The sequence below is a fragment of the Saimiri boliviensis genome, chromosome 4, assembly GCF_048565385.1.
Source record: "Saimiri boliviensis isolate mSaiBol1 chromosome 4, mSaiBol1.pri, whole genome shotgun sequence".
NCBI classification, from domain to species: Eukaryota; Metazoa; Chordata; class Mammalia; order Primates; family Cebidae; genus Saimiri; species Saimiri boliviensis.
In genome coordinates, this window is record NC_133452.1 from 112,082,259 (window position 1) to 112,101,858 (window position 19,600).

The 19,600-nt window shown below is 37.2% G+C and overlaps 1 protein-coding gene across 4 annotated transcripts in view; it reads left to right on the forward strand.

The window, feature by feature from the left end:
* Positions 1-18,627, forward strand: part of FILIP1 (filamin A interacting protein 1) — a 276,138-nt gene extending 257,511 nt beyond the window's left edge. For 2 of the 4 annotated variants that reach the window (XM_074398045.1, XM_010337081.3), the window contains one exon: positions 623-18,627. In XM_074398045.1, coding sequence (XP_074254146.1) covers positions 623-829 — 207 coding nt within the window. In that variant the 3' untranslated portion in view covers positions 830-18,627. The remainder of the gene's footprint in view (positions 1-622) is intronic. The other 2 variants (XM_074398046.1, XM_074398047.1) reach the window with 2 other exon arrangements.
* Positions 18,628-19,600: the final 973 nt, after the last annotated feature.

Consider the following 19,600-nt stretch of genomic DNA (forward strand, 5'->3'; position numbering starts at 1 on the left):
AGGGTGAATGCTAAACATTAAAAGGAGGCTGAGAATGGAACATGGTGACACTCACATTTAGAAGGCAGGCAGAGTAGAGAACAAGGAGCCAGCAAGAGACTGAAAGGGGTCATCAGATATGAGAGGTGAATTGATGAGGCAGTCCTAAGAAATCACAGCCAGAGAGCACTTTAAAAAGGAGAATGTGGTCAGCAGTGACAATAACATGCCAAAACCTGAGGTCTTTAGGAGGTGAAAAGAGAGTGGTTTCATCTGAAGTGGAAGAAAGGAGGGAGTGTAGAGGTAATCTGGGAGCAGTAGGAGTAAAGTTGCCTGAGTTTTTGCCTGGTGGTCTATATTTATTTCCTCTGTGAAACTGGAGTTAAGGCCATCTTCAGTAGCAGCAGACGAAGTTAGTGCTCAGAAGAGAAGTTTCAAGCAAAGCTGTTTTAAGAGAAGGGAAGGGGAGATAATCAGAGTGGATTAGATACCAACTCCAAGTTTCTCACAACTCTTTTATCTGGGAAAGGTCATCTGTGGGTGTTCCTGTGTGGCAAGAGTCCTGCTAATATTCAGATTGATGGCATATCCAGAGGAAACTCACCAACATCTGCCTTGTATCTATGTATTTTCTCTCTTACAGTCAGGACAAGACGGGTCATCCCAGCGGCCTACACCCACCCGCATTCCTATGTCAAAAGGTATGAAAGCAGGAAAGCCAGTAGTGGCAGCCCCAGGAGCAGGAAATCTGACCAAATTCGAGCCTCGAGCTGAGACTCAGTCTATGAAAATAGAGCTGAAGAAATCTGCAGCCAGCAGCGCCACCTCTCTCGGAGGGGGGAAGGGCTGAGGGCAGTGGCTAAGGGGGTATGTTGTGCAGATGCTACTGCTGCCGTGAAAGTGAACCTTCATCTGTTTTGTGCCAATTCTTTATATGTACTAATTTAAGTTTTAAAGATTGTGTTTATAAAATAACCAACTAATAACCATGTGTCTTTCCTATTTTGGGCATTTGTTTTGATGCTGGGGAACACAATTAATTAGCAAAACTGTTGCTTGCTGTGTAGAAGCCAGGGCCTCAGGCAGGGCCTGCTTTCTAGTTCCAGCTTTCCTTCTAGCAAGTGGACCTATCAATAGACTGACCCATCTGAGCCTGTTTCCTCATCAATTAGATGTGGGGACTCAATCACATGCTCTCTAAGGCTGGCTCCCATATTTCCTGATTGCAAGCCAAATTTAGTTTACCTCGTTCCATAACAATTTTTTATTTAAAAAAAATTCTATTTTGAAGTAAGACATACTTTAACAATTGTCATTTGCCTCTATCACATCATGAATTTGCTTTATGTGCTGAAAAAAAAAAGATCGCATAGCTATCACAGGGCCTGGACCTCTAAAATTTTGCAAAACAAAAGCTTCTAAGATGATTTCAGGAAATAATATGAATGTGTAATAAAATGGAAATGAAATATGGAATCCTAAGAATAGAGTTTTACTTATTTGTGTGTGTCTGTGCGTATTGTAGAAGTTTTAACCCCTCCATAAGATTCCCAGAATTTCTTAGACAGTAATTTTAGAATTGCTAATGTCAGACTCATGCTCTGTTCAAGTGTCCAATTGATTTAAATTGTGGAATAGTTTGAAAAGAGCTGCCAAATGGCCTTTTATAGCTCAACAGAGATTGTGATAAATAGAAAATAGCAGAAAGTAAGTTCTGATACATTAATGCCAAGGGAAAAATGACATCATGCATATCTTAATTGAATTCAAATATTTTTCTCAATTATGTATAGATTTGCAAGCGTAAAACCAGTTCATGATTTGAGTGTGTATGTGTTTGTGTGTTTTTGTGTGTGCGGTGTGGAGAAGTGGATTATTTCTGTCAGTTTTACTCTTGTTTGAATCAGTTTCTTTCATTTTTAGGCATGTTTTAATAAGCATGAAGCAGAGTGTGAATGCAAAATGTCAGGTGTATTTGTGAGATTAACCATGTTAAAGTGGGCCTTGTGCTTCATAGCCCTACATAACCACAAATGAGTTCAAGGCTAGTAACCCACAGCTTAGCACACAGGATCTCATATAGGCTGCACCTTTGCTGACATCTTTTAGCCAACTGAGTGAACTTTGCAAAAATACAATAGCAAAAAGTCACAGATTTGTATTTTTCCATTTTTGAATTGTGTTTCAAAATTATATGGATAACACTTTTTCTTGATATTTGGGGAAAAGCGTATATATATATATTTTAAAAGATGTATGATTATATTTTAGCTTGTGGTTCACATTTCATGATACCAAAGCTCTTCTTTGAGTTCCTTACAACACCAGATTTTCTATTGCTTGCAGAACTTGGGCTTGAATTGTATATAGTGGTGGTAGATGCAGATGCCTCATAGTATTCACATTCACTTTAGTCAGATCGAGATTGCCTACTACTCATCAGTTCCCAGCATTGTATTAGAAAATGTTGAGTCGCCAGGTGCAGTGGCTCACGCCTGTAATCCCAGCACTTTGGGAGGCTGAGGTGGGCTGGATCACTTGAGGCCAGGAGTTCAAGACCAGCCTGGCCAACATGGTGAAACCCCACACTACTAAAAATACCAAAATTAGCCGAGTGTGGTGGCGGGTGCCCGTAATCTCAGCTACTCAGGAGGCTGAGGCAGAAGAATTGCTTGAACGCGGGAGGCGGAGATTGAGATCACACTACTGCACTCCAGCCTGGGCAATAGAGTAAGACTCTGTCTCAAAAAATGAAAAAGGAAAAAAAAAAGTTGACGAGCCATCTTAAAAACCTGCCATAGTAATGAGATTTCAAGGTCAAAGGAGAGAGAGAGACTGAGAAAAAGTACTTTATGATTTGGGATAAATTTGAAAAAGAGAGCTTGTCATTTGGAATACCAACTTGTATTTTTTTTAGAGGCGATTTTTCCTTTTTCATAAACTGAACTTTCAACCCTTTCAAAAAAGACATTCACTGTTTTTACTAATGTGTACCTGACATTTGTGAAGTATTTAGTGTTACTGTACCGTAGCATATTGTATTTGAGCAAATGAGGGTGTCAGAAGAACAAAATACTGCATTCCTTTTACTACACCTGCCATTCTTCAGTGACTTTTACCATAATCTTATTGCCACTTACTGCTGTTTTTGCTTTTACCTTCTCACATCTTGCTTATGGTGTTTCTTCTTGGAAACACTGTCTACGGGCGAGTGCTCTGAAGGCTTAACAGTGCATGTACAGGATGTTTACACATCTAGATCTTGGAATAGAGCCACCCAGAAAGTACAACTGCTACAAAAACTTGGCAGAACAACACAGATTTGCTTTTCAGAAATGATAAAGGACAACTACCAGGCAGTTTTTCTTTGTAATTTTAAAGCCACTCTGTATTTATTGGATAGCTTTGCTTTAAGCCACATATTAGAAATAAAATCCACTGGGGATAGGAAGTGGAGGACTAAATATACCACAACTCCAACTTCCATTTGTGAAGACAGTACTTTTAAGATGCAATTTAATGTGCTTCTGTAGGGGTGAACGGGCCTAAAAGTTTGCAATATTTTCACTGTCCTGAAACATACTGCATAGTAAAATAAAAGGGGTCTCACCTTGGCTGATGTGTGCAGCTGCTGCTCAGGCCCCACCCTGAAATCTTGGGAAGGTGAGTGACCGGGGGTGGAAGGGTGTACCATTTCCACAGATTTCAGTGTGATGGTGCCCTCTAGAGATGTACAGGACATGATCTACAAAGCTACAGAGGAGATCCTGGTCTTCACTGTCTGAGAATAATTGTAATGTGCTGACTATTTCAGCACACTATGGTGGGTGACCACCTTCCATGCATGATTCCAGAGATGTTTCAATATGGGACACAGCCTCAAGAGTGTTTATCATTTTTTTTAACATATGAGCTATATATCTCGTCATCTGCTTAAAAGTTATTCAATTTCTACTGGTGTTTTAATTGTATTTCCAGTGAGGACTGGTTGATGAGTGGCAATTGAGCTCTCTCGAGAGATTTTAGGGTATTCATTAAGGGTGTACCCAGAGCTCTTACTTGAATGTCTTCAAGAAAGAAGTGAAAAATAGCTTTCATGTGTAGTATGGGAAGAGTATAATTTCAGAGACATGAAAACAAGTCTAAGAATATAAAATGTAAAATAGCTGAATTTCTCATTCCCCAGATTCAGAATACGGGTGAAAGAGTGAGATTTTTCTTGTTGGGAAAAAACCAGGGTAATAGATATGAAGAGCACATTTATATTGGAGGCTGGAGGGCAGAGAGAGAGAACGAGTTACTCATTACTCAATGAGGAGATGGTTATAGACAGGATTTCCAGGAAATAGGAAGATATTATTCCAGATTTTCCCCAACCTAGTTCATGTTTTTTTGTTTGTTTTTTTCTTTTCTTTTTTTTTCTGTCTCCTCCAGGGTCCCGTTGTTGGTTATTACTTTTTTCTCTGGTCTTTCCACTTCTCTTCACTTGCTATTTCCACAAAGAATATAAATATACTCTGATCGCTCTCATTTTAGCAAAATTTCTTGTTCATCTGTGCAGTCCTCTATAGCTACTGCCTGGTCTCGTCCATGCCCAGGTTAGCTACTGACAGAACACTCAACATTTCCTGCCTCCGGTCTCACAATTCCCATTTATCATTAGTCAATTTTTATTTTTAATAAAGAAATTCATATACATCGTTCAAATATTAGCCAGAGCTAAAAGACAAAGAAAAGAGATGTTGTTTACCAATTCCCTGAGCCCTCAGTTTTTTCCCCTGGAGAAAATCACCTCCAACTCTTAGCTGTTTCTTCTGGCATTTATCTTCATGTTTCTAACTAAGATGTTTATATTGTGACTTTTTATTTCTAGATTTTAGATCTCTTTTTTCTTTGCATTATTGTTTTGCTGGTTGAAGGTTTAGGTTTCTCACTTATCCCTTCTCTTTCCTTTTTCTCATTCTCCCAATATGATTACATCCTCAACTTTTTGATAAATCAGCAGCCAACATCTATATGTTTCTGTGTTTTACAGTGCAAATTTAAATATGGTTATCTCGCTGGGCATGGTAGCTCACACCCGTAATCCCGGCACTTTGGGAGGCTGAGACAGGCAGATGACCTCAGCTCAGGAGTTTGAGATCAGCTTGGATGACATGGTGCAACCTAGACTCCAACCTCAAAAATACAAAAAATTGGGCTGGGCGCGGTGGCTCACGCCTGTAATCCCAGCACTTTGGGAGGCCAAGGTGAGTGGATCACGAGGTCAAGAGATCGAGACCATCCTGGTCAACATGGTGAAACCCCATCTCTACTAAAAACACAAAAAATTAGCTGGGCATGGTGGCGCATGCCTGTAATCCCAGCTACACAGGAGGCTGAGGCAGGAGAATGGCCTGAACCCAGGAGGCGGAGGTTGCGGTGAGCCGAGATCGCGCCATTGCACTCCAGCCTGGGTAACAAGAGCGAAACTCCATCTCAAAAAAAAAAAAAAAAAAAAACCACAAAAAATACGAAAAATTAGCTGGCCATTGTGATACATGCCTGTTATCCCAGCTCCTCAGGAGGCTGAGGTATGAGGATCACTTGAACCTAGGTGGCAGAGGTTGCAGTGAGATATGGTACCACTGCACTCCAACCTGGGTCACAAAAGTGAGACCCTGTCTCAAAAATAAATAAATAAATAAATAAATAACGATTATCTGCTGAGCCAAGTAGTCTGCTAGGATTATGCTCTCTTCCTCTTACCACATTTTCCCCTTCAAAAGAATAATTGTCGCCGGGCATGGTGGCTCAAGCCTGTAATCCCAGCACTTTGGGAGGCCGAGGCGGGTGGATCACAAGGTCGAGAGATCGAGACCATCCTGGTCAACATGGTGAAACCCTGTCTCTACTAAAGATACAAGAAAATTAGCTGGGCATGGTGGCACGTGCCTGTAATCCCAGCTACTCAGGAGGCTGAGACAGGAGAATTGCCTGAACCCAGGAGGCGGAGGTTGTGGTGAGCCGAGATCGCGCCATTGCACTCCAGCCTGGGTAACAAGAGCGAAACTCTGTCTCAAAAAAAAAAAAAAAAAAAAAAAAAAGAATAATTGTCTTAATTTTTCATCTGCTTAGTTTCCTGTGTATCTATTTTTTTTCCCAAATGCACCATTAGATTTGCAAAACACCTCTCAGTAATTTTTCCAAACACTTAAATACAACAGTTTCATATTTTTCTCTGGAGGCCTTCCTAGGTCAGCCCTCTGCTTCCATATTCAGTCTGGACTGGTTGTTTCTTGGCCTGCTGCACAATTGTTGCCCTTTTGCCTATGTTAAGTTCTCTGATTTCCTGACTACTTATATTTGACTTCTTTTATCTATTGATCTATCTATTGATCTATCATCTATCTATCTATCCTATCTGTCATCTATCCTATCCTATCTATCTATCCCTCTATCATCTGTCTATCCTCTCTCTCTCAGTACATCTTCTAATAGTTTTTAAGGGGAAAACTCCTCCAGTAACCTTTCTGGGGCAGGCTATCTGAATTCTGGGAATAGATCAGGGAGGTAAGATGAGAATCTTCAAGGTATAAACATTTTACTCCCCTGCATTCAGTCTATGCTGCCCATTCTTATGTCAGGGTCCATGACTTCTTAGGTCAGTTTTTCCAGAAAACAAACCTCTGATCTCTAGTAAGGGTAAGGGCCAAGTTAGGCTGTGCTCTTTTTCCTCAATAACCAAGGCATCTAATCTCCTTTGCCTCTCCTTTCACCTCTCTGCTCTGCCTGTTTCCCTTGTTGGCTTCTTATTTTATGCATACATAATAAGGATGGATGTCTCCCACATCTCTATCAAAAGCCATGTTCCTGCTCTACAAGCTGGCTCTGGTTATTTTATCTATACCCAGATGCTGATGACTCCCAAACTTCTATCACCAACTGTATATCCAGCTTTATATTGTGTATTTCCAAATCAGCTTGTCTAAAAACCATTCTCAATACTGCCCCATCTTCTTCCAAATCTTCTCTTGTTATTCTCCATCTTGGCAGGGATATCCTGACCCATTCAGTCTCCCAGTCTAGAAACCTGGTAGCCGTCTATGCTTCTCCTTCTCCTTCTGCCCTCATTCAGCAAGTCTTGCTTATTCTCTTATCCTAACCCACTAACATCTCTAGCAGCTGATCTCCCCTACCATGGCCCAAATTGAGGGTTTTTAACTACTCTTCACCTGGGTTACTCTGTTACCATCCTAATTGGTCTTGTAATCTCAAAACTCTAGGATTCATTTTTCATTCTTGCAGTTTTCCAAAGTGCAAGTTAATTATATTACTCTTGTATTTGAAAACCCTTCCAAAGGTCCTCATTACCCACAGAATACAATACTACATGTATCTGAGGCACTCTGTGACTGGGCTCTGCTTCTGCATTCTTCTGAGCACCTTTCCCTTTCCCCTTGGTGGGACTCCCACACTGCAGGCTGACATAATTGCTTGAATGTCAGGCCATGCCCACCCTTCCTTGACTTGTTCAATTTATTCCTTCTCCCTGAATTGCCCTTTCTCTTATTTTTCTTTTGGCAGTGTGTTCTTCTCTGTTCAAAACCTATGTTACGAACATTGCTTTGTCTAGGAAGATGAACTATTATTTCAGAATCTATCCTGGGGTTTAAAGTCCTGTCCACTCCTGTACAAAGCTTGGCACTCATTGTAGAAAAACAAAACTGGCGGCTGAAGAATGGCAGAAAGTTGGGCAAGAAAGAACTGTTTCTGATTCCTCTCTTTGCAACACAAACCATTGAGAATGACATGGAAGGAACTAACAAGTCCTGTGTGAGAACATGAAGGTAATGAGATGGCAGAATTACAGGAAGTCCAGGTGCTGTCGCTTTTGGATGTGAAAGTTACTTCTATTTCCCTCTAAAGGTACAACAGCAGGTAATGGATGCAAAGCAGCCAGGAGTCCTGGACTGGGGAGTTCTCACCTCAGAAGCCACCATGCCTGTGAAAAAGGGGCCTGAGAGCTTTCTGTGAAGTATAAACACACAGTGCGCGCATGAGTTACAAATGGCCCTTTCCTCACCCTCTCAGACTCCCTCAGCGGAACACAAAGGCACTTCAAGAACGAGAAAGTTTCAGGGGTTTGTCTCATGCTCTTCAAGTTCATGAAGGACCCTTTTGAAATAGGACAGAGAGGCTCTCATTTTAAAGAAGCAAACACAACCAAAAAGCGGGATTTAGAATAGGGTTCAGAGTGAATATCCAGAGAAGAGCTGCTGAAAAATGGACTTGATAACTGAAAGGACAGAAAACCATGAGGCTGGAGTCATACGCTTTCCTACCACCAAAAGGCTGTGTAACTTTTGACGTATCACCTTACCTTGGCTTATGATTTAACACTGAGCTATAATTTTTTATGATTCTGGCATTCTGTCTTACGGTCATAATATGATATGCTTCACTACTGTTTAGCAAGCAGCTTACAAGATCCTGCTACAATGCTTTTCCTAAGATTGAATGATTAATTGCTTATCTGGTAAAAGTACTTTTGGCCTTTCTACTTATGCTAATGCTACATGTATCCAAAATCACAGATTTCGTTAGAGCTGAAGTAGACCTTAGAGGTCAAGAGGATAATTATCTCTATCTAAAGAAGACAAACAGCAACAAATCCTTAAAAAAAATCACCCAGATGTCTAACCATCTTGTTAGTGATAAAAGCAGGACCAAAAATCAGTTCTTCAGTTTCTCCCAGTACATTATTTATTATTTCATATGATGAAACTACTTCAAGTGACTAAAGTGTACATTCATACATAGACTAAAACACTCATACTCATCGGGTCAAAATAATACTGCCAAATGATATTGAGATATCTATAAGACACCTATATAGAAACTAAGTGCAAATGTTCTTATAAGACTATTTTGATGAATATTGTCCTCATTTAAAAAGTGAAGTGACCTCAGTTTTCATATACAATGTTGTTTTGCATGCTATTCTGTGACTAGCCATAGACGTAGAACAACCTAGGCATGTAGCATCTGTGTTTAAGAGAGTAGACCCTCAGCATGCTTGGTTCAAATACTTATCTGTTTTTCCAATACTTTGTTTTTATTCATAGTTAATGTTATATATGGGAACTAATTCAAATTTGCTTGTATCTGTAAAACAGCAATCTGTGCTGGAGATAAGAATTAGCTTGCCAAGAAAGAATTTGTCAGTTTTAACTGATTATTGGTAACTTCTGCATCCTGGGGAGGCAAGGGGATAATATGGGCTGATGGTAGAGTGGGAAATGTGCTGGAAGGAAGCAAATAAATCATTAGGTGGTTGAGAACTCCCAAGAGAGTTTGTATCATCTGGTTCAAAAGTTTCCTAGAGCAAATGACAGAACCTATTAGCGGAAGTGTTTTTAATTAGCTGAGCTGGAATCCAAAAGAGGAATACAAGTCCAAATCAAGACAGGAAGTTTCTTGAATTTCCTATTTAAAACAGATGTTTTAACAGAACTCTGACTAATTTCTGAATGTGATAATAACAGGATTGAAGCAGTTTATGAAAATGAGAAACTTAAAAGTAAACCATATTTAAGTACTTCTAAAAGGCATATAGAATATAGGACATTTTTGCAGTGGACAAGTCCTTTTGAGGCCAGTAGGTTGAAAGCTGAAGTTTGGTACTTGGTGGAGGGAGGGGAAGAAGAGCATAGCCCTAAGCTGGTACCTCTAGGAAGAGGCCCTGGTGGGTAGGGAACCATAAAAAATGGGATGCAGGCTCTATATAGTAGGCAAATTAATGCAAAATCCAGGAGGACATGTTTTTGTTCTGTAACTTGGTGTACAGCTTCCTGTAGATGAAGCATTCCTCCCTTTGCAGATGTAATGTCTTGTTATAAGTTGAACTTCTGGTATATTTTGTCTTTAGCGTGTGAACTTAGAGGCTAGCTATTAAAGTGATGTGGGCTTATTTACTAGAGTAGTTTTTTTTTTTTTTTAAATTTAGAGCTCAAGTGTTCCTTTGTAGTGTTTGGCAGAGTATAAACATGAATTACTTGGGAGGGAGGTATTGGCTTTTCAGGGAGTACATCTTTCCCACTCTATAGCCAAGGAGACCTCCTGGGAGGAAACAGAATTCGAATTTGTTGTGAGGTTACCTCACTCTGCCCTCAGAAGACATTCTTCCCCAAATTTCTCCCCAAATCCTATCTCATGCACACAGCTTTGCATCTCAAGTCATCTGATTGGCCAGTAGTTTTGGGATACCACCAAGGAGGATGAATGTTTAGTGAGGTCTGAAATCAAGTGTAATTAGGAATTGATACTATGTTGTACTTCCTTTCCAAGAAGTTATCCAATAGCTAGTGTACTAAAAGAAATAATAAAAACTACATCATCTCACAATAATGTCATAATAACAAATAATGTATTTAACGTGTTACCTGAAGTTTTTTTTTAAGGAAAAAAAACATCAAGGTAACACTGGAGAGAAACATACAGAGTGAAGTGCCTGTAAGTACACTTTGGTGAAACGCTAATGTAAAAAATACATAAAAACTCAGTGTCTCTCATAGTATGTGTTCATTGAAATTTAGGGTTTTTTAAACTCCCAATTAGAAAAAAAGGAAATTATGTTAATAAACATCTTCATATCCGACAATCCCAAATTTAAGTGCTTTGCTATTTTGAGATCGCCGACAGAGGTGGTAATTACCTCTGGTCTTTGGTTCCAATCTGCCTGTTAAGTGTTCTACAAATCACTAATGCCAGAAGGGTGATATCTGTAAGAAGAAAAATTATGATAGATGTGCAAAATTATGATGTGTAAGAAGAAAAATTGGCCAGGCGCAGTGGCTCACACCTATAATCCTAGCACTTTGGGAATCTGAGGTTGGTGGATCATCTGAGGTCAGGAGTTCAAGACCAGCCTGGCCATCATGGTGAAACCCCATTAAAAAAAAAAAATTAAAAAAAAAGAAGAAAAGGCCGGGCGCGGTGGCTCAAGTCTGTAATCCCAGCACTTTGGGAGGCCGAGGCGGGTGGATCATGAGGTCAAGAGATCGAGACCATCCCGGTCAACATGGTGAAACCCCGTCTCTACTAAAAATACAAAAAATTAGCTGGGCATGGTGGTGCGTGCCTGTAATCCCAGCTACTCAGGAGGCTGAGGCAGGAGAATTGCCTGAACCCAGGAGGCGGAGGCTGCAGTGAGCCGAGATCGTGCCATTGCACTCCAGCCTGGGTAACAAGAGCGAAACTCCGTCTCAAAAAAAAAAAAAGAAAAATTATGAAAAATTATACTTTTATTGAGACAGTAGGAGATTGAATAAAATTTGCTCACCAACTCTGTAACTTCAATAAGATTTATAACATTATTTTACTATATATAAAAAGACAGGAAGATACATGGAAATTCAAGTCTCTCTATTTTTACACAAATAATGGCATTAATCCCCAAAGCACTAATTTTTAAAAATTTAACTTTTTTTTTTTTTTTTTTTTTTTTTTGCTGGCAGCATGGACTCCATGTACCTCAGACAGTTTTGCTATATAATGAGTTACTTCAAAATGTATTGGCTTAAAGCAATATATGTATATTTTTTGAGACCGTGTCTTGCTCTTTTGCCTAGGCTGGAGTGCAGTGATGTGATCTCAGCTCACTGCAACCTCCATCTTCTGGGTTCAAGCTATTCTCCTGCCTCAGCCTCCAGAGCAACTGGGATTACAGGTGCATGCCACCATGCCAGGCTAGTTTTTGGTACTTTTAGTAGAGATGGGGACCATGTTGGCCAGGCTGGTCTTGAACTCCTGACCTCAAGTGATCACCTGCCTCATCATCCCAAAGTGCTGGGATTATAGGTGTGAGCCATCATGCCCGGCCTTAAAGCAACATTTAAAAAAATTCTCACAATTTTGTATATTGGCTGGATGATTCTTATTGGAGTAAGTTCAGCTGAGACTTGGGGAAAACATAGTTAATAAGCAACTATAAATTTAGTAAATGTTTAATAAGCTTCAATTAATAGAGCCACTATCATATAGATCTTATCTCACTATCTCTAGAAATAAAATGAAGTATGTCTCCATATAAGACAACATAATCTGGGTTTAATTGTATTGTTTTAAATGAAGTTTATGTACATAAATATTAAATACCACCTTTTATTATTACACTTGATCTTAGCCAAAAGGCCGAGAAGCGATCACCTTTTATTATTAAAGCACAATTTATATAAGATAAAATCTTATTTAGCATTATCAAGTATTTCTGAGACATCTGATTTAATAACAATCTGATTAATAGCATTAGCATGTACAGCATACATGGATTATGAGTTTGCTAATTTAAATACAATAATTAAATGTTATGGTCCAACCAAGACACTGTTTCTTCTGTGTATGGAACCTTATTACCATGATGGAGATTTCCAAATGCTAGAATTAAGATAAGGCAACTCAGCTGGGTGCGGTGGCTCACGCCTGTAATCCTAGCACTTTGGGAGGCCGAGGGAGGTGGATCACGAGGTCAAGAGATCGAGACCATCCTGGTCAACATGGTGAAACCCCGTCTCCACTAAAAATACAAAAAAAAAAAAAAAAAAATAGCTGGGCATGGTGGTGCGTGCCTGTAATCCCAGCTACTCGGGAGGCTGAGGCAGGAGAATTGCCTGAACCCAGGAGGCGGAGGTTGCGGTGAGCCAAGATCACGCCCATTGCACTCCAGCTTGGGTAACAAGTGTGAAACTCCATCTCAAAAAAAAAAAAAAAAAAAAAAAAAAAAGACAAGGCAACTCTAAGTTGTGCAAAATGCTAGGATTAAGACGAGCAACTCTAAATTGCTTTAATTCTAGCATTTTGTAATTTCCACTGCTGCACACTGAAGGAGAAAGAAGGTATTGTAGTAATAAAAAATGTTAACCCTGAAAGGGATTTTTGAGATGCTCTCTATTACCCTTACTTTGTACTGTGGAAACAAAGGCAAAAGATTTCTGAACTACATCCACAATAAGAACAATTCTGATTTCATTCTTCATCTATGCTTTCTTAAGGGAAGGAAATTGGATATATTTTATCAGGGAGATTTGAGACCTGGTTCTTTTCACTAGTTGAAACTTACTGCAGAAATTAAAAAAAAAAAAAAAGGTAGTGAGAAACATTATTTTAATTTTGGATGCTAACTTTTAACTACATAACATTTAATTAGTATTTAAATTTTGCCTGAAGATTTTGATATATTTTTAGGCATTTAAAGAAGTTGAAGCTGGAACACTTTTTCAACGAAAAAATAAGATGGTTTTTAAGGGCTTCTGCTATAGTGCAGTATCGTATGTATGTCTTAAGAGCTTCATAAAACCTTCATAGGTAAATATTCTTATGCGTATTAGATATTTCTATATTTCATTTTACTTGGCTTTCTTAGCTACCTCAAAGTCAAGCCAAGAGACTGAGGGAAACAATGAAAATAGCTCCACCTATTGGTTATTATATGGTAAGGTTAATTACACCAAATTAAGCAAACATTTTTTTGGCAGATAATCATCCACTGAGTGTAATTACTATGAACCTATAAATCTGTGGCATAATATGATTTAATTAATGTTTACTTATATACTAACTATATAAGTAAAAATAAAACTTAAATACTAAGTATTTGAGATTAATGTGAAAATAATAGGTAGAAATTTCCTGTTATTGATAAACCCTGACATGAGTTTCTGCATTCACAACATATGCCGTATGTTGAAAAAGAAGTATTAATAATAAAAATTTTAAGTGAAGAAACTATTTGAGGTTTGATTTTTTTCCCTCTGCTGTGTATAATCTCATTGATTTAGGACTCTGTCTTATTTTGATCATACATGTAGTTCCATGCCTACCTAGCACAGTATGCAGCCTCAATAAATAGTTCTTCAATGACTGAATGAAGTGATTCACACTGATACACGTTCATGAAGGCATAAAGGTTAATATAAAAGAAAAAACTAGAAAAATAAATATAAATATTAATTATTCATAATGTGCTGGACTGTTGTAATTACTATCTCAATTTAGTTTAAATTTATTTTTATAAGAATACATTTATATTTTAAAACATACAGAGTTATGCAAAAAGAATCAGTGAGAGACAAAAGTGAGTCATCTGTATTTATTGACTTCTTGGAAATAATATGTCCTTAATAAAACTCTAATCACACAAAAAGAAATGGAACGGGTGTAAATATTGTTCAGAACAGAAAGTTTGGCTGGGAGATCAGAGTTACTTCTAGGAAATAGTCTAGTTTCTCATTATGGGGTTTGTATATAGTAATTACTATCTTTGTTTTCAGTTCTTATCCTGGTTAAAACTGATCTACTATTGTCAGAACATTAGATGTAGTTTCTGAGGGCTTTAAGGAATTTCTAGGTAAGGTACATATGCCAATATGAAGATGTTGCCCAAGAACAGTAATGCAGGAGAGTCTATTAGTCTCATGTACCTGTTTTTGTTTGTTTTGTTGCTTAACATCTATGATCTTTTAGAGAAATGGTATAGCTTGATTCTCAGTTTCAGTTTAATTGAAAATGCCATGTCTTTTTTTCTCTTTATAGAAAGCATCATCATTCACCAGTTACGAATGAACTCCAGATGAAACGGTAAACCAAGCACATACTGGGTGTGTGTACCTCCTCTGAATCCCTGTTGAATGGATAGCCCTCCATCATGACTAAGGTCCTCCATGCTACTGATCACTACTGGAAATATTTTACTACTTCCAGTGATTTTTAAAAAAAGTATATAATGTAAAAGCTGAAAATGGCCTTGCTGATAATATGAAAATATATAGCAAGAGCAATTCAATCTTTATGCCAAGAGAAATTTCCTTCTGCAAAGCTTTCAGGTCCATGGGCACATGCTGTATAACTTATTTTTTATAATACATTTTGTAATGTGTTTTTTTCCTAAAGTGTTTTCTTTTTCATAGTCTCTGGCACATATATCTGCAGAATGCACTGTCAGTTATTCAAAGTATTGGTATTGTTACATTCAAAATGGTAACCTATAATTATTTTCTCTTTATCAATTTGTTAATTCTGAAATAAAGAAAGTACAACTATATTTTCTGAGGTAAATTCAAGAGGTAAAGCTTAGAAGCAGGAGATCCTGGAAGAGGTTTTACTATTTATTGCTTGTACAATGCTATGGTTCTGATCATGGTTCAATACTAACAAATAATGCTCTGACTAAAAAGCTTAATTTTAAATATTGAAAATCAGTTTCTAAACTTGTTTGTTCTGGTGTTCTGGGCCAATAACCTTGGATGAATTGATTTTTATACAGAACAAATTCATAAAAGGAGATGCACCAGTTTAACCAAGTAAGGGTAATAAGAACAGCTTTGATTGACAGTTCAATTACATTCTGATTCCATTATTTACTTATGTATAAGACTTACAATAGGACTTGATATAGAGATAGTTCTCATAATCTAATCCAATCAAAACTTGAAAATAAAATGCCAGCATCTTTTCAAAAAAAGAAGACTGGGCATGGTGGATCATTCCTGTAATCCCAGCACTTTGGGAGGGCAAGGCAGGAGGATCGCTTAAGCCCAGGAGTTCAAGACTAGTTTGGGTAACACAGTAAGACAAAGAAAAAAAAAAAAAATAACTGGTGTGGTTGTACAAGCTTGTAGTTCTAGCTAGGTAGGAGGATCACTTGAGCCCAGGAGATGCAGGCTGCAGTGAGCCATGATTGTGTGTTACTGCACTCAGGCCTGGGTGACAGAGTGAGTCCCTGTCTCAAAACAAAGATAAAACCATAAAAAACAAAACAAAAAAACCCCCCAAAAACCCAGAAAGAGAAAGTAATACAAGAAATCTCAGGATAGACAACTATTTCCCCCTTGATTTCAACAGATTTTCATAACTACCGATAGGTTAGAGAACATATTCTTTGAAGATGAAAAGCACAACATGCATTATTCAAATCTCAACATCAGAGCTACTGTTGAATTTAGATTTATGTGAAAATGTGCATCTAAAGTCTAAACCCTGGCAATACAATTTTTTAAAAAAAGACTTAATATGGTCTTTAAAATTTTCAATAAGGTCTTTAACTTTAAAGATAAAGTAAGAGTCGACACATCAGTTTCTGAATGTGGAAATCGTTTATCATGTAATGTTACTGAAATTAAAGAGAGAATGCTTCTGAGTGTCACAGGGATAACTAAGAGCCACACAAGGAGGACTGCTGGCCATTTCTCTAGTCCACAGGTTGTGCTCAACTTTAGAAGCCCGCAGATGCGTGTCAAATTGAGACTCTGGAATAGAAAAATTAATGCTGGATTTCTTCCCCTATGTAATCTCGGAAGGATTTAAGGTACACCTTGGGGAACTGGCAAATCATTTCAACATGTATTATAAATTATATAACATGTTAAAATTATTTTTAATTTTTTAAAGTAAAAGAAATGTCACAGTAGGCTTGCCCTAGCTTGAATGATTGTGAAAACATCACATAGCCTTCCAGAATTTTGGTTACAAAGAAAACTAGAGTGTGTATGTGTGAAAATTTTTAGAATTGTTACTGGGTTTCATTTTCTGAAAATGTTGACTGTAATGACATTTTCAGTTAGAAGTCTTTTAGTTAGTACTGTCATATTTTTTGACTCAGTTAAGTTTCCTATTTGCCAATGTTTGTACCTCTGATGGCACAATTATTCTGATATATTAGATTAGTATTTGAAGCAAATAACCTTCTCAACTTGTGGGAATTATATTACACTAATAGTGAAAATGTTAGACGGTAAGATTTTAAATACTTCTTGATTTAAATTAAAATACTATAAGAAACATATGTATATTTGGATTTGAAGGGTTTTCCCCCCTTGATTTATAATGAATTTGGAACTTACAAGAACAATGAGGATGATGGTGCAACAGAGTCATTTAGATAGATGCTGAGCTTTGTCTATCCATGCTATGACTAAGTTCTCTGTTTAAACCCAAATGCAATCTGAGTGAAATATGAATAAAATTAATTTTGAAGAGAATATGTAAAATTAACAAAAAATCCCAGAAAACACTGATCATCTCCTTATCTAATGAATAAGATCATTAATAGTCATATCTTAACATGTATAGACAATTGAAAAAACTGCCCTCACATGTGATCCTGGCACTATCCTAGGCTCCTATAATTTCTCTATCTTTTATTGTAAATAAGTCTCCAATCATCAATCTAAATGGGAATCATTATAATGAAATAATTGTTTTCTGAAAAATAATTATAGTGTTTCCAGTTCAAGTTACAATTGAACGAACCCATAATTTTATCCTTTTCTTTTTGATTAGAGAGTGCTTCATGAGGGTATCTTTGGTAGAGATATTTTTTCAAGTATTTTATAAAATATTCAAGTTTGATGAAGATAATAAATACACCCGCGGTCAGATGCCTGTAATTTTCACAAAATGTGAAGAATTCATTGTATTTTAGGATGACCATAAAAAAATTCATGGTGTGGAATCTCCAGTTTAAGCATTAGTAGAGATACCAACACTACTGAAGTAATACACAGCTACTAAAAATCAGTGGCAGAACAAGAATAAGTGTTGCCTCAAATAATGTAGTTTTTGCCTTCTATCCTGTAATAACGAGAAACTGTATATTCTGTAGCTGTTGTATGATACATATTCTATAAATATCTCCTAGGTCCATATGGATTAAGCTGATGTTTCCTGGAAATAAATTAAAAAAAAAAAAAGTGTTCATGAATTTCATGCACAACAAATCTAAAAATAGCAAATGTGCAAAATGGAAATTTAAAAAAACACAACTGGCACCTGAGGCATATTTCCTTTTCTTTATCCCCAGTGCTAGGCCTCTGCTAAAAATATAAATTACAAAGCAAAGGAAAAAAAAAGAAAAAAATTGCTGTAATACAGTAAAAATCACTCCAATAAAAATTTATAAAAGTTGAGTTTATTGTTATTGACTTCAGCCTAGTGATCATTAATTTTTTTCTTAAATTTTCAGCATTTATTCCATAATAATGTGGTAATAACTGTATTACCTAGAGATAATGCTGTAGATGCATACATTTGAACAGAAATGTTTATAGATGCCATAACATGATACATTTATTTTCTGGTGTTGTTTTTTGTTTTTATTATTTAGGGAAATTTTACCTTATGATCACAGATTTTATTTTAATAATGCAGGACTATATTTATTTAATCTACATTTTGTTTTAAAATTATGAAGTGTTATCTTCTACAAATAAGAGGCTTATAATGTGGCCAGATATTCTTAGAATTCTTTCAGGTCTAAGGATTTTCAAAAGCAAAAGTACACTGAAAACTTTTAAAAATACATTCTATTTTTGCATCATTTTAAATTTTGTTTCCTTTAAGTTTTATTAAGTACGAGAAGTATATTATTTTTTATTGAATACAAGTGAATTTATGGATATGTACTTATCTTTTATATGAATGTAGTATCTTGCTTTCAGTTCCTCACAGGTCATTGAAATTATTTACCAGTGAAAACATTCTCTGTGTTACTTCCAAAGTCAACTATGTTTAACAAAATCTCACCAGTGTGAGAAAAGTAACAAGTATAATACTAAAGCATTGTGCAATATCTTTTGAGTTGGAAATTCAGAAAATTAAAATCATTTAAAATGAGTATGCAACTTTCTTTTTATTTAAAATAATTTGCTTTAAAATAGTTTTCATCTCTGCATTGTATATTTTCTTAAAAATATGGTGTCTTTCACTATGGATAAGCAGACGTGGTACAGCAGGACTGCCAGGATGAGAAATGCTCTTCCTCTGGATTGCACTACAGTTTGATTCTTTAGCAAAATGCAAACTTAAGACAACAAGAAATAGAAACTGGTTAAGGGTTTTCCCTTCCTGCGTTATTCTCACAAACTGCTTCGTCAATCAACATTCAGATGTTACTCCACAGCTGCTGCTGTCCATCTAAAGGCAGATCAATCAGCAGAGCAAAGGCTCCTGAGGCTTTGCTAGCAGTCCACAGCCCAGTATCTAGAGGTAGTTGGATCATGGTTTTTGCAAAGTGGGATGTGGGTGAAAGTGGGGTTGTGTTCTGACCTCCTTTATTTTTATCAGCCTGTGCCAGGAATAGGGATCTATATAGCTATATCCAGTCCTAACTTATCGTTGCCTTATTTGAAACAAAAAAAATGCATTTCTCTTATTAAATAATAAAAAAATGTATTAATTTATGCTAGGAAGTAGCCTTTTCCTACCCTTCCTTCAACTGCCCTGTCTCCGTTTCCCTGATACTCAGGATCTTTTTCATGATAGCAACCACATTCTTTGTTTGGCTCTTCTGGATTTCAGTGCACAGTTCTTTCTTCTCCTTGACAGCAAGGCATGTTTATTCAAAGTAGAAGGGTGTTTTGTAGGCACCTAATTATTGACTCCTAACCCCAGAGGATTGCTCCTTCAGGAGCAGTACCTACGTCAGGGTATTCTGTGCCAAATCCTCCTCACCAAATTATCCTGGTTGCTGATGCTTTCCTTGCAGAAATTTCTGTGCCCACAGAAGGTTTCAGAGGCAGATCATCTGGATTAAACAAGAAAAGACCCTCAGTAATCACTGATTCTAAGGGAAGGTATGTCTTTGAAA